Source organism: Salmo trutta, chromosome 19, assembly GCF_901001165.1.
Source record: "Salmo trutta chromosome 19, fSalTru1.1, whole genome shotgun sequence".
Lineage (NCBI taxonomy): Eukaryota > Metazoa > Chordata > Actinopteri > Salmoniformes > Salmonidae > Salmo > Salmo trutta.
Window position 1 is genome coordinate 12,966,596 of NC_042975.1, and position 14,858 is coordinate 12,981,453.

The 14,858-nt window shown below is 39.7% G+C and overlaps 1 protein-coding gene across 1 annotated transcript; it reads left to right on the forward strand.

The window, feature by feature from the left end:
* The first annotated feature begins 803 nt into the window (after nucleotides 1-803).
* slc22a5 (solute carrier family 22 member 5) lies at nucleotides 804-10,323 on the forward strand. The gene is made up of 11 exons (XM_029699764.1): nucleotides 804-965; nucleotides 2,347-3,007; nucleotides 3,432-3,535; nucleotides 3,812-3,966; nucleotides 4,681-4,852; nucleotides 4,989-5,115; nucleotides 5,739-5,836; nucleotides 6,042-6,256; nucleotides 7,050-7,232; nucleotides 8,978-9,113; nucleotides 9,219-10,323. The coding sequence occupies exons 2-11, from the start codon at nucleotides 2,615-2,617 to the stop codon at nucleotides 9,301-9,303; spliced, it is 1,668 nt and encodes a 555-aa protein (XP_029555624.1). The 5' UTR covers nucleotides 804-965; nucleotides 2,347-2,614; the 3' UTR covers nucleotides 9,304-10,323.
* Nucleotides 10,324-14,858: the final 4,535 nt, after the last annotated feature.

Below are 14,858 nucleotides of genomic sequence, written 5' to 3' on the forward strand. Positions count from 1 at the left end.
CATTTAGATATTTGATTTAGAATTTTAGGACCCCTTTAGGTATCAAAATATTGATAAAATGGAGAACACCATCATGTTGGTGAGAATGTTTTGTTACAGAGTCAATCAACTCTAGGGGGATAGCTTGAGGGGATCTAACAAACTGAACTGTCAATCTAATATAACATGACTTTATGAAATGTACTATGACAAGTGATATGTTTTTAGATGTCTTTTTGTTTGTATTTAAAAAAATGTCGAAAAGCAAATGACAGGATTCCAATACAAGTTTAATAACTTAAAGGGAAGTACCTCTAAATGACCCAAAAAACATGAAATAACTAACATTTGGCATTATATAACAAAACAGTCTCTTTTTGTTTTGAAGACTAATAGATACGGGGGTATGCAAATGCTGATGTGGCACAATACAAAAACAAAGTCCATCAAAATCAATGATCAACCAAGCAGTTAAACTAGTTATATTACCACTCAAGGAAGTCCATTATCTGCCCTCTCATTGGTGTTGATTAAACCAGTCAACAGTCAAAAGTATCACTTCCACAAAGATAACTACCATGTATCTACTATATGTTATGTCTATTGGATATCGAAATAAACAAGGAACAATTATATCTGGTGCTAAGAACATGTGTCTTTACATTCCATCAGCAGGAGTCACCTCAATGTAGAGAATCATTTGAGGAGTTGTTTAAACAAATTACAATTAGGATCCTTCCCAGCACTCTGCCCCCCCCCCCCGCCCCCCGCCCGCCCGCCCCACCTCCGAAACGCTAATGATGTTGCTGTACTTCAACAATTGATTACCCAGGGAAATAATCTTGTCAGCTATTAATTAATTGAATCACTGATTGTAAGAGAGAATAAAAATCCCCAAACTCCAACTAGGGAGGTTAAATCAGGTCTGAAACCCGACTGAGCACATCTGGTTGAGTACGATCTCAAAAAAGACAAGAAACAAGAATGTAAGTACAGTTGAAATTCGTTGATATCAAAGCTTGGTGCCCTAATCCTAACCCTAACTCTAACCCTAGCCCTAGATGTACCTTTTCCAATGGCAACTTCAAAACCACCTTGTTTTCTGAAAGTATTAGCTATTTGAATAGACCAACATTTTCAGTATGCTACCAACCATTCATTATGTATGTATTTTACTGAAGTACATTGTGCCATGAATTACATGTTGTTGACATACAGTGAATTTCATTTCAACCTGTCAGCCTTAGAAAAGTTTGTCAATTTTTAATGCTATCTAAGCCGTTCACAGTACAATCCCATGCAATTCCTAGGGGTATTTGTGAGAGAAAGGAATGATGTTTAGAGAAAATGATACAAGGCATTTAGTACCAGGACTAACTTTATATACATATTAATATGGCAGTTAAAGCCCCCATGCAGTCATTAACATTTTATTTTTATATTATCACTGTATGTATAATAAATCACTGTGTTTGTTAATTTAATGAAAATAACTCCAAATATATTTTTGATCATTTACTTCCCTGAGCCTCCTTTGCCATTGAAATGCTCAGTCTGATCATGCAGGCTTATCAATACACATTTAAAATAGATTTACATACACAGCCCTGAGTGGCGGATAGGATCGCCTAGACCAGGGGTACTCAACTCTTACCCTACGAGGTCCAGAGCCTGCTGGTATTCTGTTCTACCTGATAATTAATTGCAAATACCTGGTGTCCCAGGTCTAAATCAGTCCCTGATTGGAGGGGAACAATTAAAAAAACGCAGTGGCAATGGCTTCGAGGTCCAGAGTTCAGTTTGAGGGGTCTAGACTCTAGAACATGTGTCAAACTCATTCCATGGAGGGCCGAGTGTCTGCAGATTTTCACTCCTCCCTTGTACTTGATAGATGAATGAAGGTCACTAATTAGTAAAGACCTCCCCTCACCTGGTTGTCTAGGTCTTAATTAAGAGGGAAAAAACAAAAACCTGCAGATTCTAGAGCCTCCATGGAATGAGTTTGACACCCCTGCACTAGGGCCTACCCCACTTACCCCATCAAAGTAGGAGGATACATATGCAAATAAAAGATGAATAATAATCCGAATAATCAGATCAGATTGTCATAATCTGGGCCAAAAACTCTGAAATTCCAGGCATTTTTTCCCAAACAGCACATACACAAAAAGGGCATTACCATAATTTTCACAATTTCAGACTGTTATTTCGACCTCATTAAAAATCACATTTTTAACTGAACTGCCATTTTAATATGGTCAGTATGTCTTTGATGATCGACTATATACTTTAGCTCAGTCAGAAATATGAGTTCCAAGTCTTTCACTGATGTTTAACAGGTTATGTTCTCTACCATTTTTTGAACAGAGAAAGGTGGATACAACCATTCCCTGCTGGGGATTAACACTGGGATCAACTCTCTGGGACGGGGGGAATGGAACAGCTGTGCTCTGTGGCTTGTTGTTAAGGGGCCCTGGACTTACCCAGGTCTGTACACTGCAGCTTGGAAGTTGTAATTCTGTCCTGTTGAGCATTTGCTCGAAGAGAACTTAACTCTTCACTACCCTCCACAATCTCTGAGACACACGTATCAAACCGTTTCAGGTGCTCCACTTTTCCTTTTACTGCCATAAGAATGGGAGATTATGATGACGTTACTGCCTTCCTGGGTCAGAAAGGACCTTATTTCTATAGGACTTTCTTTCTTCTGAATACAATTTTCATCTCCACTGGATTCTTTGGGCTGTTCATTGTATTTGTTGGAGCAACTCCCCCGCACCACTGTTTTATCCCAGACTCGGGCAACCTGAGCGAGGTATGGAGGAAGGCCATCATTCCCATAGAGGTGGTGAACGGACAGGAGGAGGAGAGCAAGTGCAGCAGATACAGGCTGGATGTGGTCAGAAACCTGTCTGCTCTGGGCTACATCCCCGGCCTGGACGTCAACCTCACTGGGGTGGAGCAGGAGTGCTGTCTGGATGGATGGAGCTACAGCAAAGATATATACCAGTCCACCATAGTCACTGAGGTGAGTGTATGTTGTCCAGGGCAGTCATGTGTCGCAAACATTTGGCCATGAAGTAGTGAATTGGTAGTACTACACAGAGTATGAAGTAGTGAATTGGTAGTACTACATAGAGTATGTTTCTTGCTTAGATAATTACCAGAATCATGAGTATCTAATCAAACATGCATGCCACTGATATTTGATTTGGAATTACAGTATTGGGTATTGTTGAGTGATCCACGTCACTGGGGAGGTGGTAACGGCTTTGGTAATTGTCTGAAACTTCCATTGGCTTCAGTGAAAATGTGCAACGTCCCCAGCTCCTGTCCTTCTCTTACACTTTTGGGGCAAATGAAATGTTGTTTTTCAGCATGGGTTTGTTACTGGAGCCTTCTGCTGCCACGGGTGCTGTCACTTCAGGAATAATGGGCTTGTTTTCCTGCAGTGGGACCTTGTATGTGACAATGAGTGGAAAACTCCTTTTGCCTCGTCAACTCTTTTTGTGGGTTTCCTGATTGGATCCCTGTTGTCTGGCCAGCTTTCTGACAGGTACTGTTTCTCCCTGCAATCCCTATGTTCCATCCTCTACCTGTAGATTGCATCTGGAAAGTCATACATTATCTGTCAACTCTGCCGGCTAAACTGCTGTCCTATGATTGTAGCGCCCTCTGCTGTCAAATTATAGACTTGTCTTACATCGACAACGCTATTCAGTCAAAACTGGTAACCTGATCATTAGGAACTGGTAACCGGATTGATTATATTTCAATTGTTTTTCTCTATGAAATGTTTGTTTCATTTAACATTATTTTATTTTCCATTTAGGTTTGGGAGGAAGAAAGTTATTTTCGGCTCTCTTGTTGCCCAATTGGTCTCTGTGCTCATTCAGGCCTTCTCTCCCTCATGGGAGGTTTTCTGCATTATGTTCACGTTTGTTGGTGCCTCTCAGATATCCCTCTATATCAGTGCATTTGTACTGGGTAAGCATGGACATGAACTCATTTTATACAAACATAAACTGTTATATTCTATGAAATTCATTGAATAACTTGTAGCGATGTAACGGTGACCACGATCATAACTACAGACCACAGTCAACTTTAATTAGCTGCCCGTAAAGTAAATGCCATCAAACCCAGGTTTCATTTGAAAGTTATGTTAGGCATTGCTTCCGTCACTAAAGGTGTTTCTTTCGAACAGCATGCCTACAGAATGGCTGGTAGTGAATGAATCAGTAGACATTATAAACCTCAGTGAAATGATTTTGATATTTGATTATTCGTTGGACTTTTGTGTCAAGTAATATTCATATAACAAATGACAGCATGTAGAAATCTCAGATTACATATACCGTATTTGGAGTAAAACCATATGTGACTTTAAATGTCCTGTTCATTTGTTTATTAGCCTATTTATTTTTGTGGAATAGCAGCACTACTCTAACAAGGCTAAATATCTGATTAAGGTTTAAAAATTGAACAATAGAGTAGAGAGTGGACGTCCTTGTTGTACCCCTTGACAAATCAAATATTGCTTACACTAGGACCTCATCTATGACTATTTACTTTTAAAAGAGGCCAAAGATGGGATCATTTTTGGTTCAATTGTTTTTGCTCAATCATAGACTAAACTTGATCCCAGCAGACATTTAAAAAACATTGAAATAATAATTGAATATAAATTCTCTTCAACAGGAACAGAGGTGTTGAGTAAGTCCATGCGTGAAGTTTTCACTACTCTGGGGGCTTTTCTGCACTACTGTATCGGCTACATGGCACTGCCCTGGATCGCTTACGCAATGAGGGAATGGAGAACACTTCTCATAATCCTGTCCAGTGTGCCCATAGTGTATATCCCATTGTGGTGGTATGTTCTCAGTACAAAATTTATGTTTTAATCTTCTGTATGTCTAAAGAAGTATTTATACAACTTAACCAAAACTATAACGCCATAAAAATACAAGCACTGTTACTCACCTCACTATAAACACTGTCTATGTCAGGTTCATCCCAGAGTCTCCACGATGGTTATACTCTCAGGGAAGAGTAGAGGAGGCTGAGGCCATACTGAGAGACGCTGCCAAGAGAAACAGAGTCACAGCACCAGAGGTCATCTTTAAAGACAATGAGGTCAGTTTCACCATTTGTGTTTGTGAAATAAATATAGTTCAGTAATTCAGCTTATAAGAAAAAAACAACATGGCCTAAAGAGCATCTCTGTAGCCCATTTATACCTGGCGCTAACATGCATCCTTTGTCCCGATCTGATTGTGTCAACATTTTTAGACAGGTGTAGACAATCAAAGGACATATTGTGATCTGATTGTGATTAGATCTTCCTGACCACCTCCGGAGGTAGTCGGGGACACATTGTGTCTAGATCTTACAAGTGTAGACAGATCTGCTCACTGAAACCATTTATCGATATATCGATAATCATCGATATAGCCACCCTCTAAAGTCATTGACAGGTGGCACCATTGACTTATGGCATCAATGTGTCAAAATAAATATTATTTTATTATATTAAGAATACCTGTCAAATAACTTGCATACAGTAAGGGACCAGGAAATCTTTTCACAATGCAGACATAGTGGATGGATAAAAGACACATTTTAATACCATGTGTAGATGCATGTCTGAAAATATGGGCACAATCAGAATGTGGACAAGATCAGGGCACATATTAGAACCAGGTATAAACAAGGCTCATTACTGTACTTAATGGATGCTTATTTCATCATTTCAACAGTTGGACGTGGCATCGGCACCGAAAAACAAATATAGCATGATTGACGTTCTGAGAACCAGCAACATCAGATGTGTTACATTGATGTCTTTGTTTTTATGGTGAGTGTCTACTCTATCAGAAATAATAATAATAATAATAATAATAGATTGGATTTATATCATATTAGGTTATAGCATAATGTTTAGGTTTGAAGCACTTTGACACACACACACACAATAATGTGTAATGAATAAACTGGTGTTTACTGGTGTTTACTTGATCGTTTTGAGTTTCATTCAAGCCATCTGTGTTGTGTCTTTTCAGGATGGCAGTAAACATTGGATATTATGGACTCTCGCTAAACACATCCAATCTGAGTGGAGATCCTTATCTAAATTGTTTCTTATCAGCTCTTACTGAAGTCCCAGCATATGTAGTATCTACAGTGCTCCTCAGGAACTGTCAGAGAAGACCCCTACTGTCAGCTTTCCTCTTAATAGGAGGAGGAATGCTTTTCCTGATCCAACTCATCCCTGAGAGTAAGACTTTGAATTTTTATTGTTTAAAATTGTATAATATTATATGAGATCAACTCGCTATACGATAAGAGATAATCAAAATAACGTAGTGTCTGGTAATCAAGTTAGATATGTTTTTCAACATATATAGTCATTCATTAATTGTAATAATTGTAAATCAACAAACGAAAATGTGACCTGTTAAAGTTTGCTTGCAGAACGATGGCACCTTTTTTAAGAGGTGAGGTCCTGTGATGAAAAACAATATTACTAATAAGCATACAGGTTCAATACATCCTGTGTGAAGCATGGAAATGAGCAAACAGAGATTGCAATGTACAGCTTGTTTTATTGATTTATTGAATAGCTTCATATAGCCTAAATGATTCAATCAATATTCAAGGTTGAAAACGGAGAGCTCCATACACAAGAGTTAACAACATCTTCAGTGTCAGCGCTCCTACAGCACTCCTAAGTCCTGCAGTGATCCCTCACAAGATACAATGCAATATTAACATTTCAATCAACAAGTTCACAAACAGAAGTATAAAAGTTAAGAAGGGCATGCCCAGGGAGAAGGAGAGCGGATCTTGGTGAAATGGGCACGCTTGAGCAACTTATGATTCGCTACCAGAACTGCTACTACTGGAATTTGAACTGCATGCACATTCCCCCCTCCCGTCTTCCCAGGGCACGCCAACCTCACACAGAGAATGGGAAAGATCTGCCGAGCACTGGGTGCATGTAGGTCAATCCCACTCTGAAAAAAGCTTGTATGCTCACATGTATCTCAATGTCTTTCTCTATCCTATAGATCTGCAAGGTGTTGCTATAGCTGTGGAGATGGTTGGGAAGTTTGCCTTCACAATGTCATTCACCGTGGTCTACATCTACACCGCAGAGATCTACCCCACTGTTGTCAGGAGTGCTGGCGTCGGGATCTGTTCTTCAGCTGCTCGGATCGGGACTATTGCGGCCCCATACGTCATCTACCTAGGTACAATCACCGACAAACTATTGAGTGTTTATACAGTGCATTTGGAAAGTATTCAGACCCCTTGACCTTTTCCACATTTTGTTACGTTACAGCCTTATTCTAAAATTGATTAAATTAATGTTTTTCCTCATCAATCTACACACAATACCCCATAATGACAAAGCAAAAAAAAGTATTTAGCAAATGTATTAAAAGTAGAAAAAACAGAAATACCTTTTTTACATAAGTTGTCAGACCCTTTGCTATGAAACTCAAAATTGAGCTCAGGTGCATCCTGTTTCCATTGATCGACCTTAAGATGTTTCTACAACTTGATTCGAGTCCACCTGTGGTAAATTCAATTGGACATGATTTGGAAAGGTGCACACATGTCTATAAGGTCCCACAGTTGACAGTACAGAGCAAAAACCAAGCCATGAGGTCAAAGGAATTATCCGTAGAGCTCCGAGACAGGATTGTGTCGAGGCACAGATCTGGGGAAGAGTACCAAAATATTTCTGCAGCACTGAAGTTCCCCAAGAACACTGTGGTCTCCATCATTCTTAAATGGAAGAAGATTGGAACCACCAAGACTCTTACTAGTGTTGGCCACCCGGGCAAACTGAGCAATCGGGTGAGAAGGGCCTTGGTCAAGGACGTGACCAAGAACCCGATGATCACTCTGACAGAGCTCCAGAGTTCCTCTGTGGAGATGGGAGAACTTTCCAGAAGGACAACCATCTCTGCAGCACTCTACCAATCAGGTCTTTATGGTAGAGTGGCCAGATGGAAGCCACTTCTCAGTAAAAGGCACACTTGGAGTTTGTCAAAAGGCACCTAAAGGTGCTCTCAGACCTTGACAAACAAGATTCTCTGGTCTGACGAAACCAAGATTGAACTCTTTTGCCTGAATGCCAAGTGTCATGTCTGGAGGAAACCTGGCACCATCCCTACGGTGGAGCATGGGAGGCAGCATCATCCTGCGGGGGATGTTTTTCAGTGGCAGGGACTGGGAGACTATTCAGGATCAATGGAAAGATGAACGGAGCAAAGTACAGAGAGATCCTTGATGAAAACCTGCTCCAGAGCGCTCAGGACCTCAGACTGGGGCCAAAATGTACCTTCCAACAGGACAACAACCCTAAGCACACAGCCAAGACAATGCAGGAGTGGCTTCGGGACAAGTCTCTGAATGTCCTTGAGTGGCCCAGCCAGAGCCCAGACTTGAACCGGACCGAACGTCTCTGGACAGACCTGAAAATAGCTGTGCAGAGCTTGAGAGGATCTGCAGAGAAGAATGGGAGAAACACACCAAATACAGGTGTGCCAAGCATGTAGCGTCATACCCAAGAAGACTCAAGGCTGTAATCGCTGCCAAATGTTCTTCAACAAAGTACTTAGTAAGGGGTCTGAATATTCTTTTTTTTAACCAAATTTGCTAAAATATCTAAAAAAACAGTTTAGGCTTTGTCGTTATGGGGTATTATGTGAAGATTGATAAGGAAAAACATATTTAATACATTTTAGAATAAGGCTGTAATGTAACAAAATGTGGAAAAAGTCAAAGGGTCTGAATACTCTCCAAATGCACTGTATACATAATTGGATACTTACAGAATACAAACCCCATTACATTTTCATTGCACGTCATCCATGCATTCATTGTACCCAAAATCATGTTTTACAATGAATGTATTTCACAAAAAATATTTTCATCAGTTAAGGTCTCTCTGTCTTCAAGGACAATGTTCTTTTGGTGTTCACAGGGAGCATTAACAAGTACCTCCCCTACATTATAATGGGAAGTATGACTGTCACCTCGTCCGCTGTGAACCTCTTCCTGCCAGAGACATTCCGCAAAGAGCTACCAGAGACAGTGGAGCAGATGCAGCAATGCAAAGGGTATGCCCTACTCTGAAATACAGCATTGGAATGTTCAGTTCAATGAAGTGTATGTTATTATAATAACAAATATGAATTTTAAATCCAACTTTAATATCTTCACAGGTTGTGCAGAAAAGAGCCACGGAATGCCAATATCCTGAAGAAAGGAGGAGATACCCCAACAATATTAAATGAGTTCAAATTCTGATCAGAAACCCTGGATTGCCCAGTCAACTCTCCTTAATATGACTCAACAAATCTCTGCAAAGCAGGATACGCTCTATGATAATGTAGACGTAATGTGTGGGGCAGATGCTGCTATGCAGGACTATACCACAGTACAAGCTACCTATTCTGAGGTGACATGGTTATGGAAATGCTTGTACTGTGTAAGTGTGAGGATTCCTGATGGAACAGGGGTTCCATTTTCTGTCAGCAAATAGCAATGTATAACTGCAAAAATACTGTATTACCCACAACGGTTGCAGCGAGATTCTTCTCCAAACGTATTTTTTTTATGATGCCCATGGTAAAGCTGAGAATATTGACTTGGATGTAAAGTGAACAATGTAACAATGTGTTGCACGTGATGCAAGAGAGAGCTGAGGTATTCTAAATTAGTTTTGATTAGGGCCATCCGGCCTATTTATATTCTTACCTTTACTTTGAGTAACTTTTTGCACTGGAAAAGGCTGTTCAGAAAATATTTGTTAGACTTGCTTGTTTTGTTGCTCTGAGTTAGACTGCTGTACAGAATATGGTAAAGTGTTAGTAGTGTAGAGGGTTAGAAATTTTTGTTTGAAATAATGTGTGTTTTTTATGTATTGTTTTCCTGTGGCACATGGCCAATAAGTATTTCTATTAGCATTGCTGGTGTACTAATAATGAGGTATCTTTCTCATTCTAGTGGTGAGTACTGCAAAAAATCCCTGAAAGTGAATATTTTAATAAACGTTTATTATTGTCAGTTATTGTGATGTGAAGTTTATGCACCATCAAAATTGTGAACAGACTCATTCATTGAATAAGACTGCAAACTACTACTAGGCAGGGCAAACCCATGTTGGTGATTTCTAATATATCATAAAAATAGATCAATCGCAGCATGCTTATGGACTCATTCAATAAGTTTTTACCTGGTTAAATACAATACAATTGGAAATGTATGTTTAAAGTGAAATGTACAGTACCAGTTAAAAGTTTGGACACAACTCTCATTCCAGGGTTATTTTTCATTTGGACTATTTTCTACATTGTAGAATAATAGTGAAGACATCAAAACTATGAAATAACACATATGGAATCAGTAACCAAAAAAGTGTTAAACAAATCAAAATATTAAGTAGCAACCCTTTGCCATGATGACAGCTTTGCACACTCTTGGCATTCTCTCAACCAGCTTCATGAGGTAGTCACCTGGAATGAATTTAAATTAACAGGTGTGCCTTGTTATGTAACCTTTATTTAACTAGGCAAGTCAGCATCCGCTACAAGTCCATGGTGCTTGCCTACGGAGCTGTGAGGGGAACGGCACCTCCGTACCTTCAGGCTCTGATCAGGCCCTACACCCAAACAAGGGCACTGTGTTCATCCACCTCTGGCCTGCTCGCCTCCTTACCTCTGAGGAAGCACAGTTCCCGCTCAGCCCAGTCAAAACTGTTCGCTGCTCTGGCACCCCAATGGTGGAACAAGCTCCCTCACGACGCCAGGACAGCGGAGTCAATCACCACCTTCCGGAGACACCTGAAACCCCACCTCTTTAAGGAATACCTGGGATAGGATAAAGTAATCCTTCTAACCCCCCCCCCAAAAAGATTTAGATGCACTATTGTAAAGTGGTTGTTCCACTGGATATCTTAAGGTGAATGCACCAATTTGTAAGTCGCTCTGGATAAGAGCGTCTGCTAAATGACTTAAATGTAAATGTAAATGTAGTTAAGAACACATTCTTATTTACAACGACGGCCTACCCCGGCCAACGCTGGCACAATTGTGTGCCGCCCTATGGGACTCCCAATCATGGCCAGATGTGATGCAGCCTGGAGTTGAACCAGGGACTGCAGTGACGCCTCTTGCACTGAGATGCAGTGCCTTAGACCAATGCACCACTCGGGAGCTTGTTAAAAATTAATTAGTGGAATTTCTTTCCTTTTTAATGCATTTGAACCAATCAGTTGTGGTAGGTGTGGTATACAGAAGATAGCCCTATTTGGTAAAAGAACGTCCATATTATGGCAAGTACAGCTCAAATAAGCAAAGAGAAACAACAGTCCATCATTACTTTAACCTCTCTGGGATAGGGGGCGGTATTTTCACGCCTGGATGAAAAGCGTGCTCAAAGTAAACTGCCTGCTACTCAGGCCCAGAAGCTAGGATATGCATATTATTAGTAGATTTGGATAGAAAATACTCTGAAGTTTCTGAAACTGTTTGAATAATGTCTGTGAGTATAACATAACTGATTTGGCAGGCGAAACCCCAAGCACAATCCATCCAGGGAAAAATGTTTTTGAAGTCAATCTGTTTTCCATTGGTTTTCTATGGCAATCCCATTTTAATAGAAATATGCTTGCAGTTCCTATAGCTTCCACTAGAGGTCAACAGTCTTTAGAAATTGGTTGATGTTTTTCTTTTGAGAAATAAAGAAGTAGCCATTTCCTTTCTGGATGTATAGCGAAGTGGACTGTTTTGGTTGGGGCGCGTGACCTGAAGTTCGCTCCACTTTCATTTTATCTGCTATTGAACGCAGTTTATCCTGTCTTAAATTTTCTCGATTATTTCCGTTTTAAAATACCTAAAGTTGGATTAGGAAAGTTGTTTGAAATGTTTGGACAAAGTTTACAGGTAACTTATTAGATATTTTGTAGTCATGCTGGACGAGTTGGAACCGGTGTTTTTCTGAATCAAAGGCACCAAATAAATGGACATTTTGGAGATATAATGATGGAATTAATCGAACAAAAGGACCATTTGTGATGTTTATGGGACATATTGGAGTGCCAACAGAAGACGTTCTTCAAAGGTAAGGCATGAATTATATCGTTATTTCTGAGTTTTGTGTCATGCCTGGCGGGTTGAAATATGATTGTCATGTGTTTGTTTGATGGGTGACGTCCTAAGATAATCGCATGGTTTGCTTTCGCCTTAAAGCCTTTTTGAAATCTGACATGGTGGCTAGATTAACAAGAAGTTAAGCTTTAATTTGGTGTATTGCACTTGTGAATGTATGAAAGTTAAATATTTATAATTTTTTTTTTATTTCGCTCTCTGTAATTTCACCGGATGTTGTCAAATCAATCCCGCTAATGGGATTTGATCCATAAGAAGTTTTAAGACATGAAGGTCAGTTAATGCGGAACATTTCAAGAACTTTGAAAGTTTCTTCAAGTGCAGTCGCAAAAACCATCAAGCTTTAGGGTGAAACTGGCTCTCATGAGGCCCGCCACAGGAAAGGAAGACCCAGAGTTACCTCTGCTGCGGAGGATAAGTTCATTAGAGTTACCAGCCTCAGAAATTGCAGCCTAAATAAATGCTTCACAGAGTTCAAGTAACAAACACATCTCAACATCAACTGTTCAGAGGAGACTGAGTGAATTATTATTATTATTATTATTATATATTTTTTTACCTTTATTTAACTAGGCAAGTCAGTTAAGAACAAATTCTTATTTACAATGACGGGCTACCCTGAATCAGGCCTTCATGGTCGAATTGCTGCAAAGAAACCACTACTAAACGACACCAATAAGAGGAAGAGACGTGTGTGGGCCAAGAAACACGAGCAATGGACATTAGACGGGTGGAAATCTGTCCTTTGGTCTGATGAGTCCAAATTTTAGATTTTTGGTTCCAACCGCCGTGTCTTTGTGAGATGCAGAGTAGGTAAACGGATTATCTCCGCATGTGTGGTGTGCTGCATCAGATGACCTGGCCTCCACAATCATCTGACCTCAACCAAATTGAGATGGTTTGGGATGAGTTGGACCGCAGAGTGAAGGAAAAGCTGCCAACAACTCCTTCAAGACTGTTGGAAAAGCATTCCAGGTGAAGCTGGTTGAGAGATGCTAAGAGTGTGCAAAGCTGTCATCAAGGCAAAGGTTGGCTACTTTGAAGAATCAAAAATATTAAATATATTTTGATTTGTTTAACACTTTTTTTTGGTTACTACATGGTTCCATATGTGTTATTTCATAGTTTTGAGGTGTTCACTATTATTCTACAATGTAAAAAATAAAGAAAATGAGTGTCTGTCTCCAAACTTTTTGACTGGTACTGTATAGTGTCAATCAATGCGGGACATCTTCTCAGGGATACTGGAGAATGACAACAGCAGACACTGTGAGGACACTGTCCAAGACTTTATGTCAACTCAATGGAACTGCCCACATTGGTCTTGCATAATGTCACTTTCTCCAGAGTCCATAGAATGTATAAGGCATCTCGGAGTAGGACACAGGCTATTATTGCATGTTTTGAAAATTTTAAGCAAAAGGAAATCGCGAAGAGCAGGGGCAGAGAACTCAGACACCGCTTTTGGAATAAATGATCAATTCCCCATGGAGATAAATGAAAAGAGAAAAAACTATAACATTATGAAAGAAAAGCGTTACCTGAACCAATGAGTCTCCTTGGTGATGTATAAACTTTAAATCAACTGGCAACTGTATCAGGACTCTAAGAGTAACTCCCTGGCTATTTTAATCCAATGTTCAAATCTGAGTTTTTGTGTTGTAGTGTATCATGACAACTTCAACTATAATGAACACATGCTCCATTGATCTTCACTTGACAAGGAAAGAGCTGCATATAGCCCAGGTTAAAGTATGCCGCCTTTCTAACAAAATACATGAGGTTTTTATCTTGGCCAACATAAATAATATTCATATTTTAGCTTTAACCAAAAGGCATTTGGATGCATTGATTAATGACGGGCAAATTAACATTCATTTATATAGCCTACATAGAAGGGACAGGAATAGGAATGGTGGTGGTGTAGAATTTTACATTCATAATGGTATACCTTTCAATTAATGTGTGTCAAGTAGAGGCACTATGGGCTCAAATACACTACCTTTCAAAAGTTTGGGGTCACTTAGAAATGTCCTTGTTTTCCAGGAAAACATACATGAAATGAGTTGCAAAATGAATAGGAAATATAGTCAAGACGTTGACAAGGTTATAAATAATTATTTTTAATTGAAATAATAATTGTGTCCTTCAAATGTTGCTTTGGTCAAAGAATCCTCCATTTGCAGCAATTACAGCCTTGCAGACCATTGGCATTCTAGTTGTCAATTTGTTGAGGTAATCTGAAGAGATTTCACTCCATGCTTCCTGAAGCATGTCCCACAAATTGGATTGGCTAGATGGGTAGTTCTTACGTACCATACGGTCAAGCTGCTCCCACAACACATCAGGACCTCGGTGTTACTCTGGACCCTGATAACTCTTTTGACGAACATATCAAGACTGTTTCAAGGACCGCTTTTTTCCATCTACGTAACATTGCAAAAATCAGAAACTTTCTGTTCAAAAATGATGCAGAAAAATTAATCCATGCTTTTGTTACTTCTAGGTTAGACTACTGCAATGCTCTACTTTCCGGCTACCCGGATAAAGCACTAAATAAACTTCAGTTAGTGCTAAATACGGCTGCTAGAATCCTGACTAGAACCCCAAAATTTGATCATATTACTCCAGTGCTAGCCTCCCTACACTGGCTTCCTGTTAAGGCAAGGGCTGATTTCAAGGTTTTACTGCTAA

Excerpts from the sequence above, each read along its gene's own strand:
- slc22a5 (XM_029699764.1), top strand. The coding sequence starts at position 2,615 with ATGGGAGATTATGATGACGTTACTGCCTTCCTGGGTCAGAAAGGACCT. Across the intron at positions 3,008-3,431 it reads AGTCCACCATAGTCACTGAG|TGGGACCTTGTATGTGACAA; the intron begins GTGAGTGTATGT and ends GTTTTCCTGCAG. Across the intron at positions 6,257-7,049 it reads GATCCAACTCATCCCTGAGA|ATCTGCAAGGTGTTGCTATA; the intron begins GTAAGACTTTGA and ends TCTATCCTATAG.